Below are 24,273 nucleotides of genomic sequence, written 5' to 3' on the forward strand. Positions count from 1 at the left end.
GTACCGGGTGCACAATCCAGGATCCTGAGTTAGTTGTTTGCTCACAAGTAAAGAGTGATGCCTGTCATCCTTAGCATTTCGTGATGCCACAGCCCACATTAGTCATTTTAAACCCTCAAGTTTGTGCTCTGCACAGATGATCACAGCCAGGGCCGTCTTAAGCTCATCGGGCGCCCTGGTGCAGGGATCCCCCGGTTGCCCCCCCCAAACCCCCTCTTTTATTTTTTAAAAAGGAAAGCTCTTACCGTCCCTGGAGACGCTTGCGGCGGAAGGCCTCAGGGCTTCCCAGAGCCCTCCCGCCGGCAGCAGAGGCCAGATGGGCACGCCATGGAGCCAGCGGGGAGAGCCTCCTGCCGGGCAGCGGGGGGGGGCTCATGGCGGCCCCCGCACCTCACAGTGGTGCTGCGCTGTGCTGGAGGCTGCCCGGTGGCTTCTCGTGGCCCTGTCTGTCTCCCGTGGGGCCGGAGATGCCGGATTGAGTGGGGGAGGGGGCGCTGCTGCTCCGCGTGGCCTTCCTCCCTTCTCCCAGTGGGCTGGGGTGCCAGGGCAGGCCCAGGCCGCGCCAGGGCCTTCCTGGCCATCTCCCGCAACTCCGGCGCTTGCTGGGTCCACATGGCCTCCCCCCTTCCGTGGGTGGGCCGCAGGGCCCGGGTGGGTCCGGGCAGTGCCAGGAGGCCTCCCAGCCATTTCCTTGTGCCAACAGGGCACTGCGTTCCTTCCCGCCAACAGGGCGCTGCGTTTCATTGGTAGAGCTGCTACCATATGGCGTCGCCTCTACCAATGAAACGCAGTGCTGGTGTGAGGGATGACCCTGGTGCTGCAGAGTGGAACGGGGTCCTAGTGCCCCTGTTCCCTGCTTTTCCCTGAGCGGCGCGGCTGGCGGGCGTGCAAGACTCAGAGGAGGGAAAAGGGAGGCCGCCGTGCCGCTCCTCCACTTGCTGGGGCACCCCTCAGTGCCCCGGCGCCCCACGCCACTAGAGCCAATGGGTGAGCTGGCCCTGATCACAGCAAAGTTCTGGTAGATTCTTGCACAGGCATCCCCAAACTGCGGCCCTCTAGATGTTTTGGCCTACAACTCACATGATCCCTAGCTAACAGGACCAGTGGTCAGGGATGATGGGAATTGTAGTCCAAAACATCTGGAGGGCCGAAGTTTGGGGATGCCTGTTCTTGCATCTACCGCAGCAAAATGCTCAAATTCTGTGTGCTCCATTTGTCCTCAAGCACTACATGAAACTTATGGGATCTCATGGGAAACAGCCCAGTTGTTTGTAAGCGCTAGGTTGGCTTGCAGAATTATAAACATGGCCTCTTTGTCCCCACAAATGTTGCTGGTTGGATGACTGAGTTGGCCACCCCTGGCCAAGGTCCTCGGTGTAACATGCAACACAAGGCATCAAATAACAGAAAACATTTGTAGTGGGCGAGTTCCAGTGGGTGGCATGAGCTCTTAATCCTCTTGACTGACATGATTTAAGTCAACAGAGGGTTAAGGAGCCATGACTGCTGAGATCCATTCCCATCCCCTCCCATGTGAAAGGAGGCAACAAATATTGACCAAAGGGCTCAGCAAACTCGTTTAAGGAGGGGGTTCCCAGAAATGTTAGAGTAAGAGGTGCGGTAGTGTTGAGTAGTGAAGTCAGGGGTGCTAGAGGAGGAATGGGGTGTGTGGTGTGAGAGCAAGAAACAAAGGCTGGAGACGTTAATAAAGGAAGTTCCTTTAAGCTATGGGAAAGGCATGTTGGGCAAATCCTCACCTATGTCCCCACTGTGGAAGGATGTACGGATCCAGAATTTTCCTCCACAGTCACATAGTCACACTTTTGAAATTATATATATATATATATATATATATATATATATATATATATATATATATATGATTTCTTAATTTACACAAATACAAGCATTGTCTCTTTTTCAAGTTGCGTTTTCAACAGATCAGTTTCATTCATTGTGAGACATTAGTGTTAGGTTAGGAATATACACTGTTAGGTTAGGAAGAAAAGGGGGAAGAGTGGGAGTGGGGAATGGGAGTGGGGTGGGGTTGGGTGGCAATGCTTCAATTCTTCTAGAGCCAGTGTGGTGAAGTGGTTAAGAGCAGTGGACTCGTAATCTGGTGAACCGGGTTCACTTCCCCGCTCCTCCACATGCAGTTGCTGGGTGACCTTGGGCTAGTCACACTTCTCCGAAGTCTCTCAGCCCCACTCACCTCACAGGGTGTTTGTTGTGGGGGAGGAAGGGAAAGGAGATTGTTAGCCATTTTGAGACTCCTTAGGGTACTGATAAAGGGGGATGTCAAGCCCACTTGTGTGGGTTGTATTTTTTTGGTGGTGAGAGAGGTTGGGGTGAGAGAGGCCTAGGGTGTAATTGGTTGCCTTTGATTGGCTGTAGCGAAATTTGTTTTGTGTGTGTGTGTGAGGTGTGTGTGTTTGCCAGATTGATTCGTATGCTGTTGGTGGGTTCTTGTTGTTGTCTTGTTGGGCTGTGTGTGTGATAAAGGGTAACCATACTGGCAGGGCTGGCTCTAAGGCAAGGCTGGGTGGCACAAGGCGCCAGGGGGCCGCCGGGCCGCCAGGGGGGTGCTGTGCTGCATCCACCAGACAGCTGCACTGGGAAACAGGGCAGGGGGGGCGCCGGAGGGATTGTTGCACCACGACGCCAGGGTGCCAGTTATGCTTAAGACGGCCCTGCATACTGGGGTGAAGGCATCTTCAGACACACTGTTAAGACCATATTCATGGAAGACAATCTAACTCAGCTACAAGTGATAGAAGAAGAAGAAGAAGAAGAAGAAGAAGAAGAAGAAGAAGAAGAAGAAGAAGAAGAAGAAGAAGAAGAAGAAGAAGAAGTAGTGGTGGAAACTGTCAGGAAGTTTTACCCCCTAGACCGGTAGCATGTAAGGCAGGGGGCAGGCTGAGGACACACTGTGGTGGTCATTATCATTAATTCCATTTATTATCTACCCTTCACCAGCAGGTCCCAGGGCAGGTAACAACAATTTAAAACTCAGAATTAAAAACAGCTGCAACAGAGTACAGCCACAGGGATAACATATCTCAGGTGTCAAAAGGCCAGGGTTAAGAGGGATGCCTTCAGCTTTCACCCAAAGCTGCAATGAAGAAGCCAGACATATCTCTGTGGGGAACGAGTTCCACAACCACAGAGAATGTCCCCTGCCAGGCCACCACTACCACAAAACCTATGTGGGAGGTGGAACTGCTAAGAGGGGCTCCTCTGTTGATCTTAATAGACCCAGAGAGGATCTGTAGGAAAGGAGGTGGTCTTTCAGATATTTGGGGCTTAAATCATGTAGGGCTTTGAACAGTAGCAATAGCACCTTGAATTGGACTTGGAAGCAAAGCGCCAGCCAGTTCTTACTATAGGAGGTTGGTAGGGCAGTGGTGAGGCATTTGTCCTAATAAATCAGCTTCCACTGTTGGGGATTACTTCTGAGTAAACATCTACAGGATGCATCTGCAAAAGAGGATGCACTCCATGCTCTTTTAGTCCTGTTGGGAAGAAATTCGATATTTACTCCAGAAAGCCTCTTTTGGGCCCTAAGCACACTGCGCTGAGTAAACCACACTGCCCTGAGCACTTACGATCTTACGATCCTTTAAGTAATCCAAACTTAAACACGTAAACACTTTTGTGGTAAGGAGAATTGCATGTGCATCGACCCAAATCTGTGCTTACAGTCCCTCCTCCAGGAAGCGATGACTCAACCTATCACACACCGCTGGATGTGCTACCTTAATGTGCTGGGGACTCCCTCCAGTATAAATGTGGCCAACTTGTCACTGAGAGAATTAGGAGCATCCCAGCAGGTAAGTGGACTTTTCTCATTAGACACCTGTGGAATGAACATGGGAGGAGTGTGAGGGAATGGAGACGTCCGCTGAGCTTTCTTTGATTATGTGGTATCTGGTTTCAGATGTCCGTATGCAGGCCATATTCAAAATGATATCTTAATAGATTTGCAAAATGAAGAAAATGGGGGAAACATACTTTGTTTTTAGAGGAAAAATATACTTCACAGCAAGCATCATCTTAAAAGAAGCACTCTGTGACTTTGCAGGAGAAAATTGGGAATGCCTGCTTAATACCCACTCTTGTTATTTTGAATGATATAGTAATTTTAAAAATAAAATTTAAAAAATGGGATTCACCTATCAAAGGCTTTTTATTCCATTTGTTCCTAACCGTTTAATCCTATAGAACACGACAGCCTTAATAGATAGATGCAGTATTTCTGAAAGGAGGGTTTGACATATTTATTTATTCAGAAATATTTGTAGATCACTTAATCAAAAAGCTCTCTAAGCAACAATTATCAGTAAAATTATCAACAGAACACAGCTAAGAGTCACAAAACCTTTTTTAAAAAAACCCACCTGAGTATACACAAAAAAGGGAAAACACAGATAAAATTAGTAAACAAAAACAAAAATGGGTACACTTGCTGAAATAAAGCAATCTTTCAGTAGGCCTCTAAAACAGTATAGCAAAGGTATCTGCATAATGTCAATAGACAGGGAACTCCAAAGCATAAATGATGCCATGTTGAAAGGTTGACTCCTTGCAGATGCAGAATGAATATTATACGCCAATACATTCACACATTTACAATTGGCTCTAGTTTGGTCCTTACTCTGATGCACTTGCATCATAAGTTTGATCACCAAAGTGCCATTCCTCTTTCTTCTCTTTTTGTTTTGCAGCCATGGGGATGAGGATGCTGCTGCCAATCGCCGTGGGGCTCACCCTCCTCAGTGGTGAGTAGAGACTTGGGTGGTGTGACTAGGAAATCATCCAAGGGCGAAAGTCTGCAAATACAGTAGGAGGACTGAATGGGCAATCCACAATTCAGCCATGTGACCAGATAAACAATCAGTAGCAGATAGGAGTCACATACCGGTGGTTGGGGAGATCCATAGGGAATGTATCCATGCCTCTGATGAGGTTTGCCATAAATTAAGTGAATTGTCAGGAGTGCAGGCTTTGGATATGGGGTGGTTGTGGGCTTATTGATTGCAAAATCCAGGAAGACCCTCAAATCACGTACTAGGATGAACAACCTTCAGCTGATATGCATTGAATTCTACTTGTTTTGTGAGCCCACCCGGGTCTGAGTGGGAATCACTATTTAAAAGGATCACTGGGCTAAGAGTGTCTTAACCCCTACCCTGCCTGAGACATTTGTGGGCTTCTGCAAGCCAGAGTAGATAATAAGACTAGACAGGCCAAGACACTTCAGTGTGTAGCAATTTAGCGGGCCGGATTTAGGTTTGATGAGGCCCTAAGCTACTGAAGGTAATGGGGCCCTTTATACCGGTATGTCCAGCTGTCCTTTGTCAACAACAAATTGTCACTGTTTGTTGTGTTGAATATATGTGGTAATTTATGGACCCAATAGGTATCTAAACCATTTGCACATGTTGTCATGCAACCAGTCCATGCAGAATGTTTCCATGTCTGCACAGTATTCCAGGTAAGCTCCCTCCTTTACTGAAGGAACAGCCTAGAGGGAAGCCCTCCCCTTTGAAAGAGTCCCCTATTTGAAGGGATGCCTAGTCTAATAGGACTCAGCTACACAGCTGCAAATGAAACATTTTAAGTGTGCTGTAAAGCGCATTAAACAAATGTGACACTAGGTGGCAATGGTGAGCTATGGCAAATTCAATATATTTTTCAAAACTTTTTTTAAAAAGCATTTTCACATTATTTATATGTGTGTAGATTCCTCCTCAGTCTCATTTAAAGTTAAAGAGATACTTGAAGTAGCAGTAGCAGCAGCAGTAGCAACAGGTAATAAATGAAATCCAGCAAGCAGACTGTTAGAGGACAGAGAGGCAAGTCTGGATTCAGTCTCCCATTCCCCAGCAAAACACCTGATGGCCAGAATGAAACCTTTTGAAAAAGAGCTGACTCCAAATGCACGAGTAGCCCAGATATTCTGCATGAGCCAGGGGGCACTACTGTAATGCCCACAGGCTCCAGTGGGTCTGCCAGTATCTTCTCTGGCACACATGACCTCTGTCTATGCCACCTCAAATATCCACAATGCATGAAAGAAGTGTTTGCTTTTCCTGATCAGTTCCTGTTTGCACTGGCTTAGCCTCTCCTGCTTTGAACACAACCCGTTAGGTATGCCCACATTTTGTTGGGTGTGAGGATTGGACACTTGCCATCTTTTCCATGCTGAACAGAGCGAAGCGGCAAAGAATGCCTCTCTGTGAGTGCATTGGGGCTGATGCCACTGCCTCCCCCTCCCAACTTTTGTGGTCCTGTCACTTTTTCTGCTCTTTTAGATCCATTTTGTGTCATGCCACCCTTTTGACATCCATTTTGTGAGGGGCTCCCATGGCACTTTCTCAAATTTCCAAAAATGCCTATTGCACTGGGAAGTTGGAAACGTCTGACATGGGGGTACCCTGATAGATAATGTAATAAGTATTCTTATTTCTGGGGTGTGTACAGAAGTTTTCTGATGGGATAATCCTTTGGTAGGCACATTGTCAAGACTTGTGGGCATTACCTGGGTATTTGGATTTTTTTTGTCTTCCCATAAAGTCCTTGTTCAATTAAAGGAAAAACAAAATATTTATTTCCCAGTGTCAGATATTTTGGTGGGGGGATTTTATAGACCCTGTCATAATACCCAGACATCATACCGTCCAACCTTGGGAGATCCAAACTCAGATGTATGTCTTCTGGGATGTGCTCCTGGGCAAGTCAGGTGACCCAATCCTCACTCCCCAAATCTCATGAGGTGCCTAAAAACACGCAAGATTGCACCCCCCCAAAAGGTGCTTTCTGGGTTACAGAAGGACAATGGGAGAGCATGCTTACTTTTCTTTCTTTTCTTCCAGGCTTCCATGCCGTAATGCCCACTGGCCGGGAGTTCATCACAGCCTTCCTGCAAAACCACAAGCTGGACTACTCTGAAGCTCAGTTCCAGCTCTTCGTTTCCGGCTACTCGCCTTCTACCACCGTCACCGTCTCAGTCTACAAATCTAAGTTCCACAGCCAATTCCCCCTCGCCCGGGGTCAGACTGCAAAGGTGAAGATACCAGCTTATGCTGAGATGGCCAGCACGGCTAAATTCTGCTACACCGTCGTGGTGAAAGCTAACCAAGACATCTCTGTATTGGCCCTCAACTCCAAGAAGAATACAGCCGACACCACAGTGATCTACCCAGTCCACAGCTTAGGCACGGAATACTACGTCCTCACACCTCCTGGAGAGCTGTCCAATTCGTACAAGGAGTTCTCCATCATCGCGTGGCAGGACCGCACTGCGGTGGAGGTCTATCTCAAGGGCAGCGTGAGATTCCAGGGGCGCATCTACCCAGCAGGCAGCAAGCTGAATGCTGTCCTTTCTCCCTACGAAGCCATCCAGCTCCAGAGCCGCCAAGACCTCTCTGGCACCCTTGTAAGATCAGCGCGGCCAGTGGCAGTGCTGAGTGGGCACACCTGCGCCAATATGAACACCAATTGCAACCATGTGGTGGAGCAGCTTCTGCCAGTGTCTAGCTGGGGCCGGGCCTTCTTTCTCCTCCCACTCTCTTTCCAGACAAAGTACGACCTTGCGTACATAGTGGCGTCCCAGCCCACCACAGTCACCTGTGTCTCTGGTGGGATCCATACAAACTACAACCTTGTGGCCGGGCAGGTGCTCCAGCTGAAAGTCTCACGTTCGGGTCCCATTTACATCACAGGCAACGTGGGCATCCAGGTCTTCTTCTTTTGCACCGGTGGTACGCATTCTGGCCTGACCTTCGACCCCTTCCTCCTTAGTATCCCTGACGTGTTCAGCTACTGCACATCTTACACCCTCGGGGGCCTGGAAGACTTTGACAATTCTGCGTTCATCGTTGCTAAGACCGCTGCAGCTTCTGGGATCACCATGGATGGTCGTGCGTTGAGTGGTGCCTCTTGGAGACAGATACCAGGAACAGAATACTCCTGGAGCGAGTACAGTCTGGGGAAGAAAGAAAGCACCCATTCCATGACACATCCCAGCATCCCCTTTGCCCTGCTAAGTTTTGGCATTGCCAGCAGGAATGCCTATGGTGCAGTGGCACTCTGCCATAGTGGTAAGTTGTGGGGCTTGTTAAGATGGGAGATGAAGGTGCTGAATTTCCATTGAGCAAAGGGTGATCAGCACTGCAGGATCCAAATCCTTGCTCAGCAATGGAACTCAATGCATGATCTTGGGCCAATCTCTCTCTCTTTCAGAGTAACCAACGTCACAGGGCTCTTGGGGAAATAAATTGGGCTTACCTCCTTGTGCTTCTTGGAGAAAGGGTTGGATAGAAAGATAGCCTCCAGTTCTTGGGAACATAGGAATATAGGACCTGCCTTAGAATCACAGATTTGTAGAGTTGGAAGGGTCATCTAGTCTAACCCCCTGCAATGCAGGAATCTCAACTAAGGCATGGCAGGTGGTCATCCAACCTCTGTTTAAAAACCTTGTATGTAGGAGAGGTCACCACCTTCCAAAGCAGTCCGTTCCTTATACTGAGTCAGACCATTCATCTACCTAGCTCAGTATTGTCAACACTGACAGGCAGTGGATCATCTGCTGTGCCCCTCCCCCTCCCCCTCCCCAGTCTTACATAGTCTTCCTGGATTGTCCACATGACAAGAAGAGAGAGTATGCAATCAGGACTAAGTAGCTGACAGTCTTAGTAATATACAACTCTCTCGTGACTTTTCTGCCCGGAAACACATGGGAGGAACCTCTTGCCATAGCAATATATTTGGACTGTGATTGGCTGGGTGGAGCACAGTATTGGCCAGATAAGAGAATATGGACAGAAATGTCACCAGGAGCTTCTCTAAATTCAAACAGAAGTAGAAAATGTGTGCAAAGCAGGAAAGTGTGTGTAGCTTTGAGATTTTTTGGGGGGGGGGATCTTTTTTTTTAAAAAAATATATGCTTGAAATTCTCCTTGGGAGGGCTGTGCCCCATAACCCCATTGCAAGAGCCTTTGCTGTGTGCAGTGCCTGTATAGCTGTGCATGCCTAGGTAGGCAGCCCTTTGCAGATGTTGCATTGAGCATGTGTACATCTAGAGGATATAGCTAGCAGCATGCATGATGTTGAGGACCTGAAACATTGGCATGGACCCACCGACCTTCATCCCCAAGTGTTTGGGCGTGTATATGGAGAAGGTCAGACAATGGGAGGATGGCTTAAGTATTGCTATCGGAACTCTATCATTTAACTTGTCGGATGAGTTGGGCTATACAGGAAAAAAAGTTGGCTTCCTCCATCCCTCAATCTTGCGTTGAAGGCCACCCCTTCGACCTCTCCTCTCTCTCTCTCTTCTTGTGCCCATTCTCTTCCTTTCTTCCCCACTGTTATACTAACCCCTCCTCTTTTCTCGCCAGCCTCTCAACCTGCCCCCCAACCATCCTGCAGTTCCACCAAGTGCCGGAAGAAGGAGACTTGCCAGATTAGGAATGGCCAGCCTGTATGTGTGGCGCAGTCAACTGCCACCTGCTGGTCTCTGGGTGACCCCCATTACCATACTTTTGACAAGCAGAAATACAACTTCATGGGCACCTGCACCTACACGCTGGCCAAGACCTGCGGATTGGACAAGACACTCCCAGCTTTCCACATCACAGCCAAAAACGAAAACCAAGGCAGACGGAGTGTGTCCTTCATAGGGTTTGTGATGGTCCAGGTCCATGGATACCACATAAGTGTGGCCAGAAAGGAGTATGGCATAGTCAGGGTAAGAACAATAGCATTCCGTTGTCTTAACTGCATGAACCAGGGCCCATATCAGGCTAAGGATGAACGGGTCAGTCAACTTTCCTTCCTTTTGCATGTGCAAATTACACTGAGGACTGATCATCCTATGAGGACTATACCTCCTGATATTTCTGAATGGGGCATGGGTGGCGCTGTGGGTTAAACCACTGAGCCTAGGGCTTGCCGATCAGAAGGTCGGCGGTTCGAATCCCCACGAAGGGGTGAGCTCCCGTTGCTCGGTCCCAGCTCCTGCCAACTTAGCAGTTGGAAAGCACGTCAAAGTGCAAGTAGATAAATAGGTACCGCTACAGTGGGAAGGTAAACGGCGTTTCTGTGTGCTGCTCTGGTTTGCCAGAAGTGGCTTTGTCATGCTGGCCACATGACCTGGAAGCTGTACGCCGGTTCCCTTGGCCAATAGCGCAAGATGAGTGCCACAACCCCAGAGTCGGTCACAACTGGACCTATTGGTCAGGGGTCCCTTTACCTTTTATTTCTGAATGGGCATGTGTAGTTCTATTTTAAATAGCTTATTGTGGCACACCATGACTTGGATTGCATAGGTTGAGTGCCACATTGGGTGTGGCTAGTCCTGCTTCACAGCAGGTAGTTGGAACAACTCCCAACTCCCAACTCTATCCTCTACCAGGGGCTTCCATAATACATAACTAACAGCAACATATTCTGTACCAGGTGAATAACCAACGCTCCCGGCTGCCCATCTCCCTGCAAGAGGGGAAGCTGCGTCTATACCAGAGCGGGACCTCTGTCTTCATTGAGACCGACTTCTCACTGAAGGTTTCCTATGACTGGAACAACCGCCTCTGGGTGAAGATTCCCAGCAGCTTCTTCGAGAACATTTGCGGCTTGTGCGGTAACTACAATGGTGACCCTACTGATGACTTCAAGACCTCGACCGGGTCCTTGGCCCCCAGCCCTGTGGAGTTTGGGAAGAGCTGGAAAGTGGAAGATGGCAACAAGCTCTGCTGGGATGACTGCCATGGAGAATGCAAGAAGGTCACCTTGGAGGTGTTAATCAAATACAAAGTGGAGACTTTCTGTGGCTGGATCAGCAAACGGGAGGGCGGCCCATTCAGCCAGTGCCACTCTGTCGTTGACCCCAAAATCTTTGTGGAAAACTGTGCCTATGATCTCTATATCTATGAAGGCCACCGAGAGACTTTGTGCCAAGCACTGCAGAGCTATGCCGATGCCTGCCAGAGGGAAGGTGTAACCCTGTTGGACTGGAGGAGACTCACGGGCTGCTGTGAGTAGAATTAATTGCTTATGACAGGGGTCGCCAAGCTCCTTTGGGCCCAAGATCACATTTGGAAATATAAAAAACTGTCGTGGGCAACACAAATTGCCCATTTCCCAGAAGAAAAAATTGGTGATGCTCAGAATGCTTTCCTTCCCAAACATTCAAAACTCTTATACATTGCTCAGAACAAATAAAATCAGGAGGTAACTGTATTAAACAATGCTGTAAATTAAATAACAAACAATTTGCCTCCCTTTCATGACACCCAATCTCAGCAGCTTGGGGCAGCCATCTCAATCTACCTAAAGCAGGCATCCCCAAACTTCAGCCCTCCAGAAGTTTTGGACTACAATTCCCATCTTCCCCGACCACTGGTCCAACAGCTAGGGATCATGGGAGTTGTAGGCCAAAACATCTGGAGGGCTGCAGTTTGGGGATGCCTGACCTAAAGGCTTACCATTGGTGCTGGGAGTAATGGGTGTGTGATCCCTCTTTAAAAAAAATAAATCATTTTTATTAGTTTTCCAATAAAAACATCCAATTAACAAATCCATCAAATCATAATCCAATTAAAAATAATAAAATAAAATAAAAAACAGCCAAATTACAATCCAAATGATTAATTCTTAATTTTTTTTAGGCTTCCCATAGTCTGGACCTCTGAAATATATCTCCAATATTTCCATTTCTGCCTTCTTCTTGTTGTTCTCATATTGTCCACATTCTGATCTTGACGCTTTAAAGTTCCTCGTCCCTGGCTGTGCGATTCTCAGTCATGTCAAAAACAGAGCTGCCAAGTTTTCCCTTTTCTCGCGAGGAAGCCTATTCAGCATAAGGGAAAATCCCTTTAAAAAAGGGATAACTTGGCAGCTATGGTCAAAAATCATATATCCTTTCATCCGTAGGGTACAGCTTTATTTGTGTGTATATATTTTTTCAACTGTCTATTTACCAGCACAGCTTTTCCTGACTTCATTCTAATCTTCCAATCCGGGTTGTTGTCCAAGCCTGTCGTTTGAATTTTAATGACACAGTAACTCCCAAGTTGTTAAATTGTAACTGTTCAGAGTAATTTCCCAGTGTTAAATTGTCAAGCATACTGTTTGCAATATTGCAATGTAAAGGAACTGTATTCCACAGATATAAGTCATTTGGTGATCAATAAGCTTTCCCGGAGACCACACAACCCCCCCCCTCGCTTATAATGAAGAAATTCTGCAAACAGATGCACTGTATGTTGTACCAAATTGTTATCTCAAGTCATTATAAACTCAGCTAGCAAGTATTTCCCACTTCCCTCAAAAAAGGGAGGACTTCTCATTTTTCCGTGCTGGGTCATACTAACGAGCGCCACATTGTTTCTTCTTTTATCTTTATCAAGTCTAAGTAAAGCTGTGCAGTTGAATACTTAATTATAAATAGAAGTCCACCTGTACTCCGTTTTTTTTAAAGGTTTATTAATGAGGCTTGGCATAGAAAAACAATTGTAGGCATAGAAAAGTAGAAAAAGGAACGTACCGGTACCAATCACCTCCATAAATCCAAACATCATGATGAGAATCTCTTTGAAGTCCAAGCTTAAACCCCAGGGACTATACAATTCTGCAGATTTTTTCTCAGTCTTCTTCGGTTCAGACTATGTCTGTTTATTGTCCAAATCTAATTATTTTATCAAACAGATATTTCCGGCTTGTGAGAGTAACTTCGGAGAGTGCCAGCCATGCTGTGCTCTGGGACCCAGCGTCCTGCTGCTTGCACCTTGGTGCCAGCTGACAATCCTGGAGGGTCTGAGGGTCTACGAGACAGTCCTCCCCCACCCTGGGGAGTCTGCCAGGGCTAATTACCCACATATCAACCCTGAATTACCGGCACGGCTGAGGTCCGATCGTGTGGGAGTCAGCCATTTCTCACCGCCGGAAACAGGAAGCGGGTGTGCAATCCCTCTGATCATAAATCCCAATGAAAAAGAAAGGGATTGTGGATAATTGTGCCCTTATTATTCTCTCTCTCTCTCTCTCTCTCTCTCTCTCTCTCTCTCTCTCTCTCTCTCTCTCTCTCTCTCTCGCAGTGCTCTCTTGCCCCGAGAACAGCCAGTACAAGCTCTGCGGCTCAGCCTGCCCTGCCACTTGCAACGACCAAGCTCTTCCTTCCAATTGCTCTTCATCACGCTGCGTGGAAACTTGTCAGTGCAACGAGGGTTTTGTGCTGGAAGCTGGGAAGTGTATCCCCAAGGCAGCCTGCGGTTGTGCCTTCGAAGGGAAGCTCTTTTCCCCTGGCGAGCAGTTCTGGGGAGATGGCACATGCACAAAGCGCTGCATCTGTGACCCGCAGAGCAAGCAGATGAAATGCCAGCCTGCCAGCTGCAAGGCTGGGGAACAGTGCAGGGTGGAGAATGGCCTCCAGAACTGCTACCCAACCAGTTACGCCACCTGTTCCGCTGCTGGTTACTCTCATTACCATGGTTTTGACGGTCAGAGTTTTAACTTCCAGGGCACCTGCCTCTACACATTTGCAGGACTCAGCCAGAAGCGCAACGACCTGGTGGATTTCCAGGTCTTAGTCCAGAACTTGGGCCAGGGCAGCTGGTCCGCATCCCTCAACAAACTGGTCAAAGTTCAAGTCTATGGCCTGGAGATAACGGTCAGCTGGGCTCATCGTGGAAGAGTTCTGGTGAGTCTAAATGAGGCCTGCTTTGGAGAGTGAGCCTGTTAAAAGCCTGCACACATCAATGGAGCACATATGTGCCCCACCCTCATTCAATCTACCCCATTCCACCCTCCGTTCCACCCTCGTTCTGCCTTTTTCTGGGTCCAAAAGAACTGGCGTGTCGGCAATCACACATCAATTGAATGCGCCAAAAATGTCTGTGCTAAGCCATCGTTTGGCATAGCTCAAAGCCATAGCACCAGATTTTGAGCACGATCTTCCCTACTCACCCTTCCCACTTTATCTCTCCTCCCAGGTGAATGGCTTGCTGACCAACTTGCCCTACAGGATGGGCCTGGATCAAGTCCTCATCTATCAAAAGGGCTGGGATGTTGTGATCCGAACAGCTTTTGGCCTCACCGTCAACTTTGACTGGCAAAGCCGCCTTACGGTCACTGTGCCAAAGTCCTATGAAGGGGCCCTCGGTGGTCTCTGTGGCAACTTCAACAGTAACAAACAAGACGACTTGGTGTCTGGTGGCGCTGGGTCAGCCTTGGGACGGCGCTGGAAGGTGGCCGAGTCCCTGGGATGCGGAGAAGTGAGCCCCAGGGTGTGTCCGGACTTGGAAAACATTGCCCAGCACCAGCGAGGCATCAGTGCAGAATGTGGACTCCTGGTGGACAAGAGTGGCCCATTTAGGGAGTGCCATGGCAGAATTGACCCTGAGGTGTTTTTCCTGGACTGTGTTTATGACTACTGCACTTTTAATGGTCAAAAGGCTGTGCTGGGCCATGTCATTGCTGCTTACACTGCAGCCTGCCAAGCCATACAGGTGACCATATATATCTGGAGGATCCACATATTCTGGAGTAAGTATGATCCAGTTTGCTCCATCTGCTGTTGGGAAGAGGGTGGAGCTCCCTAGGGCAGTTGTGTTTTTTAACCTTGGACCCCTCAATATTGCTGGATTGGGTATTGGGAATTGCAGTCCCAAAACAGCTGGAGGGCCAAGTTTGGCCATGCCTGGTTTAGAGGGTGCAATGCAAGTTACATGGCATAAAGGATAGGAGTGATAAAAAAATTGATCCAGTTCTCATCTGAAGGCAAAATTATACAATTCATGCTTTCCAAAGCAATGGGTGAACCAAAAGGCAGCCATTTCCAAATTCCGCAATGCATTTCTCCAGCCAAGTAATGTGCTCAAAAATGCATATATTAGGTTAAAGGATAACAAATGGATATACCAATGACAATAACACAGGGGGGAAATGTCCTGTAAAAGGGAAAGTTGCATTAAAATATATAAGGAGAAAGTTATTCTAAAATGCTGAAGAATGTTTGTGGGAACATTTGGGCGTTGTTTTTTTTAAGGGGGGGGATGCAAACTGATGTAGAAATATGGAGAACTGGATTTAACATTGGGAAAAATGAGAAACCAGAATTGGCAGATTTGCCTGTCCCTACACTTTGCTCTCCCTCCACCCCCCATCTCCTTCCTCTCCACCTCCCAGCATTTGCCTGCCCTGGTTCCAGCCTTTCCATTCCCTCTTCACTCTCCCACAGTTTTCCACATCTGCAACAGTCAGCCAATAATCTGTGGCCCCCTGAGCATGCTCTGTCTCCATTGGGCTGCTTAGGGCAGGTGGGTTGCCCCTTCAGGTTCTCCTGAGCCTGCTGACATCTCCCTTTCCTGTATGGGTGGGTGATGCTGCTTTGGCTACATAAGCAACAGCACTCGCATTCCGAACCCTGGAATTAGGGTGAGCAACGCTGTCACAGCAACCTGGGTTTATGTTAGTCTCCGGTGTAGTAACAGAAATAGAAAAATTGTGATGTTGATGAGAAATGCATTTACTAACCCTCCCATTCCAGAGCCGGTCTGTCCCCAAAACAGCCACTACGAGCTCTGTGCCAGCAGCTGCCAGCAGACCTGCAGCAGCCTCTACTCCCCTCTGCCTTGCTCAGCGCACTGTGCAGAAGGATGTGTCTGCGATGAAGGCTTTGTGCTCAGCGGCGACCGTTGCGTCCCCATGTCTCAGTGTGGCTGCGTCTACCAGGAGCGGTACTATACAGCTGGGCAAACCTTCTACCCAACCAGCAAGTGCAACGTGGAGTGCGTGTGCCAGGCTGGTGGAGCGGTTGCCTGCAAGGAAATCTCATGTGGTCCTGGCGAGGAGTGTAGGGCAGTGGACGGCGTCCATAAATGCCACCCCGTTGGCTCAGCCACTTGCTCAGTCTCTGGTGATCCCCATTACATCTCCTTCGATGGAGTACGCTTCAACTTCCAGGGCACCTGCACCTATGTCCTTGCTAAGGCTGCCGTCACTGACAAGAAGAACTTGAAGGCTTTCACCATCACTGAAGAAAATGAGGCCTGGGGGAGCAGAAAAGCCTCAGTCACCAAGATGGTCTCTGTGGAAGTCTATGGCAACACACTTACTTTGATCCAGAACAAGAAGGGACAGATCAAGGTAGGTGTCTCCATGCTCCCCGTGCTCTTATCCAAGAAGCTCTGGGCAGTGCACATACTTCTCCCTTTTAATTCCAAGGGTCTTCTTCTCTCTTCTTCTTTGGTGATCACTCGTAGCCGAGTAAGGTTGTCTTCCATAAACACGGTTTTAACAATGAGTTCGTAAGTGACTGTGGAGGCCAATCCAGGATCCACACATCCTTCTACAGTGGGGACATAGGTTTCTGGGCAGGAGCTGATCACGGTGTGGATTTGCCAAGTGTGCCTTCCTCTTAGCACGTTTCTCTCTTTTGTCCTGAGTTTGAGCATCTTCAAAGCCCATGGCACCTTTGGTAAAGGTTGTTCTCCAACTGGAGCACTCATAGGTCAGTGTTTCCCAGTTATTTATTTAGATTTGCCTAATTAGGCATACCAGGCTGTTTTGGCCAAGTTACATCCACCTGCTCTGGCTTTTTTCTGCCAGAACCCACTATAACTTAGTTCCAGAACCTCTCAGGTGGGCACCATGGCCATTCTAAGAGAACAAGGGAGACATTCATGGTGAATTCCAGCACTTCTTTTTCTAGAAAAATAGCACTGCCTACACCTGATGTCATATATACATCTGGGGTATTTCTGAGCCAATAATTGCACCGCCAAATTCAGAGATGTGTGAGAGCTGACAGGTATTTGTCTAGAAATGCACATCGGATGGAGTTTGCCATCTACAGTTCATTTTATAAAGCTAATTTTAAGCAATTATATCTAACACTCTCTCACACACACACATGTATGTTTAAAATAAGGGTCACAGCTATCCTCTCTGAATTTTTAGTTGTGTAATTTTCTGTTTCACTTGGCAATTTTATCTCCTCGGTGGTGCTAACGTATGTTTGCACTTTTGTACACAAAGTGCAATGGCCAGGAGTTCATGCAAACATAGCTAGCTGTATATATTTTCTCCTGCACATCTTAAGTCGATTAAGCATTAATAAAGCTATTGATTAAGGCAATGAAAAGTTACAGCCCTATCATTTCAATGAAAAATTCAGCTGCTACGTTTGAACCTGAGATCAATTTCACTGAATAAATCCGGACATGGGGGGAAAGCCCACTGCTTCAATCATGGCTCTAGTTCTACATTAGTATATCCCAAGAAGACCACAGATGCATTTGACCTTGGTTAGGCCAAAGGAAGCTGCTTTATACTGAGTAAAACTTTTGGTCCATCCAGCTCAGTATTATTTGCTCTGCAATGACACAGCATTTCAGACAGGTAGTTTCTCCCTGGTCTACCTGGAGATGCTGGGGAATGAACCTGGAACCTTTTGCATGCAAATCATGGACACTCCCACTAAGCTGTGGTCCTGTAGTTTTTGTGCTGAAGGGGTTGCACTACTCAAAAATAACCAGTGACGAGTGTCTTAAGCACAAGAGCCACCAATTCAGCAGCTCCAAGATGGGGTTGCTATAATACAATATGTCTCCCTTAGCGCTCGGGAAGTATGACCTCCTGCCAAGTTCCAATCATACGGTGTGCACACTAGATTTGCATGTGATTGGATCCTTGTAAGTGGATATGTTTACATATGTCTATGCATAAGAATCCTCTTTCCAACAGATCTTAAAGATAAGTTTGTTCATGAGCTTGTCACATGTTGAACCATTCACAAGGTGCCCCTGCGCGTGCAAATCCTCTGAAATTGTCAACTTGGGTGGAGTTCAACAATACTTGTGGGAGAAGGGACTATTGCTGGAGGGTCAAATATCCCTGAGACCAGTTTTGTGTCCTTTGAAAATCAGCCCTTTGAGACAGCATGTCCATTTCTTCCAGGTGAACGGAGTGTTTCATTCCCTACCTGTTGAATTTTCTGGTGGACGTCTCAGAGCTTATCAGCATGGCACTAAAGTCCTGATAGAAACCAACTTTGGTCTCATTATAAGCTACGACCTGGTTTACCGTGTGACAATCACCGTGCCAGGAAGCTACCGGAACCAAATGCAAGGCCTGTGTGGGAACTACAACGGGAAGAAGGAAGACGACTTCCTGCTTCCTGATGGCAAGACAACCTCTGATGTAGCTAAATTTGGTGCTGCCTGGAAGGTTCCAGTCCCTGGGGCAGTTGGACCTTGCTCAGATGGATGCTCTGGTAACAGCTGCCCAGTCTGCGAGAAAAAGAAGGAGGAGGTTTTCAAACAGCGCCACTACTGTGGGATCCTCACTGCATCGGACGGCCCCTTCAGTGCTTGCCATGCAAAGGTGGACCCCAGGGTGTACTTCAGCGACTGCATCTACGATGTGTGCCTGGGCAATGGGGACAGTGAGGCCTTGTGTCAAAATATCCAGAGCTACACCTCTGCCTGCCAAGAAGCCGGGATCCCCGTCCAGACCTGGAGGAGTCCATCCTTTTGTCGTGAGTACTGAGAACTACAGGTAGTATTATTATAATAAAAATCCTTTCAAAAATTTGTCATGTACCTTTTCCTTCAAACCTCTCTCTGTTGCAGCTCTCAGCTGCCCTCCAAACAGCCAGTATTCACTCTGTGCTGATCTCTGCTCCACTCACTGTGCTGGGATCACCGACTCCAGAATATGCCCCAGGACGTGCGCAGAGGGCTGCCAGTGTGATGACGGGTTCTTCTTTGATGGCCTCGGCTGTGTCACGGTGGAGACCTGTGGGTGCAATTACAATGGAACATATTATAAGGTGCTTTCCCCTAAAGGAGATAGTGTTGCATTGCTTTGAACAAGTGCAAGGTAGGAAGTTCCCTCTTCAGCTATTTAAAGAGCTATTAGACCAGGAGTGGAGAACCTTAGCACTAGGGGCTAAGAATCTGATGTCTCATTATTTCATTATACATGATAAAGCTATTTTTAGCCATCTCACCCCTTGCTTTTCCCTGTAAGACCACTTGCAGTCATTAACAGTCATCAACAGGTTTACCACACCTATCAGCCAATCACCCATTCCCACCACCCTTCTGAGTGATGCCCCTCCCCACCCTCTCACTATATATAAGGGTCTGGTGACTTCTGTTTCAGTGTATCTGAAGAAGTGTGCATGCACACGAAAGCTTATACCAATGACAAACTTAGTTGGTCTCTAAGGTGCTACAGGAAGGATTTTTTTTTTCATTTTGTTTTGACTACATCAGACCAACATGGCTACCTACCTGTAACTACTACTACTAGTAGTAATTTATTTATAGCCCACCCACATCTGGCTGGGTTTTCCCAGCCACTCCGGGCGGCTCACAACAGAATATTAAAAATATGATAAAACTTCAAACATTAAAAACTTTCCAATACAAGGCTGCCTTCAGATGTCTTCGAAAAGTCAGATAGTTGTTTATTTCCTTGACATCTGATGGGAGGGCATTCCACAGGGCAGGCACCACTACTGAGGAAGCCCTCTGCCTGGTTCCCTGTAACTTCACTTCCTGCAGCGAGGGAACCGCCAGAAGGCCCTCGGCACTGGACCTCAGTGTCTAGGCTGAATGATGAGGGTGGAGATGTTCCTTCAGCTATACTGGGCCAAGGCCATTTGGTAGTTGGTCAGATATTCTCTTATCTTCCAGAAGAAGGCTGAGCTAAAAATGGCCACATTTGCACTGAGATTGGGGAAGTAGCACCCCTTTAGGACTGCCACCATTTTCTTCCTCCACCACCACTGAATTTCTATGGCTCAAAGTCACCCAGTGAGTTTAATGACCAAGTGGAGGTTTGAACCCTGGTCTCCCAGGTCCTGGTCAAACACTCTAACCGTGAAATATCCATATATTCATGTACCCGTGAAATATCCATATATTCTTGAGTTCTCTTTCTGGAAGAGGGGGAAGCGATATCTCAGGTAGAGCACATATGGTTTGGGAACTTGTTCCCTCAGTCTGGCCTTCACGTAACTGAAATATGTGCTTAGCAGTGAAGGCTGTGGTGGTTGGTCATTTAATGGTTTGTTTTCCCTTGGCAAATACCCCGGCAGCCCCATGAGAAGGTCCTGCTGAATGAATGCCAACAAATCTGCAGCTGCGTCCCGGGCCGGGGAGTCACCTGCCAGTCACACAGCTGCACCAGTGATGAGGCCTGTGAGGTCCAGGATGGGGTCATGAGCTGCATCAATAAAGGTGAGAGGCTGGATGCATTTTCAGATGAACAATTTGAGGACCCATCTGACCCAGGTTTCAATTAGGGGTGGGGTGGGGGGAGTCAATTTAGTTTGCATTCCAAGATGAAACTACTTAATCCACACATCCTGAAACATTATGCAAACTGAAACAAAGCCATTCTTTCATGTCCAGTCTTCTCTGAATTTTGCAATGCAGTTCTCCAGGGAAGCCACCATCAGCTTAGAAGTACAGTGGTACCACAGTTTACAAACTCCAGAATACAATACAAACACAATTGGTTCCAGAAGTCTGTACTTAACCTGAAGTGTATTTTTTTTCTCCCAATGCATTCCTATGGGATTCGACTTACAATTTTTTTTTTGACTTACGAATGTGCATTTGGAACGCATTAAATTCATAAGTAGAGGTACCACTGTAGGTAAAATGTATGTAAAATGCATGTATAGTAGTGCAGAAATATTACACGGTGTGCAAAAATAGTAGGGGAAATTACTTGCAAAATTGTGCATATTAAGCAAACTTGCATAAATTGGTACATATTGGGGAAAATATACACTGACATGCTGGTTTCATGAGGGCTTCTTAAGAAAAATCACAAACTGATGTGGAAAACAACTTAAGATTGGAAATATGAGAAACTGAGAAAAACTGAAATTGACAGATCTGCCGCTCCCTAGTCTCAGCTCCCAACAAGACTGCTGCATGCAGAGTAATAAATGTAGCACTTGGCATGGTGAAGGCTGTGGTGATGGACACACTGAGCATCCATTGGGGAGTTGCCATTGAATGCATACCTTAATGTGTTCTGGGATCGTATGTCTGTCTTTCACATGTTTATGCCCATAGGGCATTGTTGTACATGGATTGCTTTTCAGAGCATCTGGCTCTTATCATAGACGTTCTGGTTAACTTCTGGAGCAGTCCCAAAACACAACCATCTGTACACATAGACTCACAAATCATTGAAATGGACCTGGGCTGTCACCATATGGCATCATGTGTTCAACGACCATGCGGTGATGTACACCTCTTTTGCCAAAGGCTTCCCATGCGGGACCTCTGCTCCTGCATCGAGCCCACGGTGGTTCCTTTCTTTCATTTTAGATCCTTGCAAAGCCTTAAAGTGCCGGACCAAGGAGACGTGCAAGCTAGAGGATGGCAGAGCAACATGCGTTCCGAATTACAACGAGACCTGCTGGGGATGGGGAGACCCGCACTACCACACTTTCGACGGGAAGGACTTTGACTTCCAGGGCACCTGCACCTACACAATTGCCAAGTATTGCAGCAATGACACCACCTTGGTGCCGTTCACGGTGGAGGCAAAGAATGATCACCGGGGGAGCCAGACCATGTCCTACGTGAGACAGGCCAATATCTATGTGTACGGGCACAGCATCTCCATCCGCAGGAAGGAAGCGGGCAGGATCCGAGTGAGTCTTTGCAGTATTGTCTTAGAATTATAGAACTGTGGAGTTGGGAAGGATCCCAAGGGGCATCTACATACATCAGGACATGCTGCAGAGGAGAAAAGCCCTCTGGGGTGTTTCTGATGGTGAACCTCAGGCCTGAGAGCCAAATGCGGTCCTGCAGGCCTATCCATTGGGCCCTCGGGACTCTCCCCAAAACATACACTATCCCGGCAACACTTCTTTTTCCATAGGCATACACACTTGTGTGGAAAGTTGGGGAAATGAAATTATGCTGGGAAAATGAGAAATGGAGAGAAACAAAAAATGACATATTTGCCCAACCGGACCCAGGTGGCGCTGTGGTGGCGCTGTGGTTAAACCACTGAGCCTAGGGCTTGCTGATCAGAAGGTCGGCGGTTCGAATCCCTGTGATGGGGTGAGCTCCCGTTGCTTGGTCCCAGCTCCTGCCAACCTAGCAGTTCGAAAGCACGTCAAAATGCAAGTAGATAAATAGGAACCGCTACAGCGGGAAGGTAAACGGCGTTTCCATGTGCTGCTCTGGTTTGCCAGAAGCGGCTTTGTCATGCTGGCCACATGACCTGGAAGCTATACGCCGGCTCCCTCGGCCAATAATGCGAGATGAGCGCGCAACCCCAGAGTCGGTCACGAGTGGACCTAATGGTCAGGGGTCCCCTTTACCCTTTACCTTTTAGAGTGGATAAATAAATGCTATATTCACTGAATTTTATATGGATGTATGAATGAATAAACTTCATTTCTTAAAGTCATAGGACATCATAATATAGATACAGCAAACAATCATTTTGACATATTAAGTAAACAAATATAAATACGGGGGGGGGGGGACACTCTGATTATTATTCAGTGCTTTGTTTTCTGGGCTACTTAAGGGTACGGCACATTTTCTCTCTCCCAAATGTTAAAATGTACTTACTGTAACATGGTGAGTACTGGCAACTTAAAAACAAACAAACTGTTGTTGTTGTTGTTGTTGTTGTTGTTGTTGTTACCTTTATTTATTTATTGCATTTATTTCCCTGGTCTCCCAGGTCTTAGATAGTGACTGTATTTTTGCCTACAAACAGGGTACATGTCTGATCCAGCAGGGATGTTTTTCACAGGGACTGGAGAACAGTTAAGGGGTGTGTGCCAAGGGTGCTCATCTTTCAGGGACTGAACTGAGGAGGGCTGCACAGGGAAGGAATGGTGGGAGCCTCCACCTCCCCTGAATCTTTCCAGGAGCAAAAGGACTGTGTAGATTTGGAAGAGAGGTTCGCAGAGGGACACAGTTCAGAAGGCAGAAGCTGGGAAGTACTGGATGGGGAACAGCTAGGAGGAGGAAAACTGGAAGGGAGAGAGTTAACAGACTCACTGTCGCTGGAAAGCGTCCATCCATGCAGCCCAAGGTCAAGAAGAGCAGATAAGGTGGCAGCACAGAAAGCACAGTGATTGCGAGATCAGGTTACAAGACTCAGTAGTGACGTGGGTGACTAGGGAGGAAGTGGGTGGAACCCTTAACTGGGAGCACCTTCGTTCCTAGGAATGGATTCTTTGTTCTCTCGCTGTGATCATTAAAGTTTCTAACTGGTAAGAATGCTCCTTTCTCTTTGTTCTGCTTATCTACTGCCAAAGGGAGGGAGGAGGAAGCCAATTCCCTGAAGCCTGGCATCATCTAAAGGGCAGCTTAGCAGGCAGTGGGAGACAGTGTCAGGGCTCTAAGCTAGCAATCAAGGGCACTATTTCAAAAACTAGTGTACTGACGACTTTCTCTCCCCTGCCTACAGTTGAATGGTATCGTCACAAGCCTGCCTGTAACTTTGGAGGACGGGAAGCTGTGGCTCTTCCAGAGTGGCTTAAACGCTGTGCTGCAAACCAGCTTTGGCCTGGTGGTGACTTTCGACTGGAGCATGATCCTGGAGGTAACTTTGCCCAGCAGCTACTATGGCACCATCTGTGGCCTCTGCGGGAATTTCAACCAAAACCCAGATGATGAGATGGTGACGCCCGCAGGCCACAAGCCTACATCTGAGGTGGAGTGGGCTAAGAGCTGGAAGGTGAATGACCGTGACCCTTTCTGCTGGGACGTCTGTGATGGGAACTGTCCGACATGTGAAGAGAGCCAACGGCAGCTCTTTGGAAGCGAGGAATTCTGCGGGCTTCTCACCAAGCTGGGAGAGGGACCCTTCCGCGAATGCCATGACAAGTTGAGCCCTGACAACTTCTTTGACAGCTGCCTCTATGACGTCTGCCTCAACCACGGGGCCAAAAACATCCTGTGCAAAGCGCTGGAAGCTTATGCTACTGACTGTCGCAAGGAAGGCGTGGTCATCCACGAATGGAGAGCACAGAGCGGCTGCGGTAAGAATGAGTCAGGGAAGGAAGCAGTTCCCTTGCATTGTGCTCCCAGTCCTCAAATGCTGATCCCCAACAAAGTTTCATTGGCCCGGTTTGCTAAGCTAAACCATGGCTAAGCATGAAAGAACAAATGGGCAGGCTTGCAGAGTGTGTGTTGGGGGGAATCCCCGCACAGCCCTGCAGCTGCTGCCATGCTACCCAAGGCTCAGCCATGGTTTGGTTTAGTGCCAAGT

The 24,273-nt window shown here is 47.7% G+C and overlaps 1 protein-coding gene across 1 annotated transcript in view; it reads left to right on the forward strand.

Moving 5' to 3' along the window:
- The first annotated feature begins 4,726 nt into the window (after window positions 1-4,726).
- Window positions 4,727-24,273, forward strand: part of LOC118086743 (IgGFc-binding protein) — a 31,709-nt gene continuing 12,162 nt past the window's right edge. Inside the window, exons 1-12 of the mRNA XM_088671326.1 lie at window positions 4,727-4,778; window positions 6,876-8,102; window positions 9,402-9,751; window positions 10,462-11,035; window positions 13,098-13,699; window positions 13,992-14,544; window positions 15,548-16,146; window positions 17,959-18,538; window positions 18,633-18,832; window positions 20,108-20,249; window positions 21,357-21,685; window positions 23,470-24,043. Coding sequence (XP_088527452.1) covers window positions 4,727-4,778; window positions 6,876-8,102; window positions 9,402-9,751; window positions 10,462-11,035; window positions 13,098-13,699; window positions 13,992-14,544; window positions 15,548-16,146; window positions 17,959-18,538; window positions 18,633-18,832; window positions 20,108-20,249; window positions 21,357-21,685; window positions 23,470-24,043 — 5,782 coding nt within the window. The remainder of the gene's footprint in view (window positions 4,779-6,875; window positions 8,103-9,401; window positions 9,752-10,461; window positions 11,036-13,097; window positions 13,700-13,991; window positions 14,545-15,547; window positions 16,147-17,958; window positions 18,539-18,632; window positions 18,833-20,107; window positions 20,250-21,356; window positions 21,686-23,469; window positions 24,044-24,273) is intronic.

The sequence above is a fragment of the Zootoca vivipara genome, chromosome 6 (genome assembly GCF_965207765.1).
Source record: "Zootoca vivipara chromosome 6, rZooViv2.hap1.1, whole genome shotgun sequence".
In the NCBI taxonomy this organism is placed as follows: domain Eukaryota; kingdom Metazoa; phylum Chordata; class Lepidosauria; order Squamata; family Lacertidae; genus Zootoca; species Zootoca vivipara.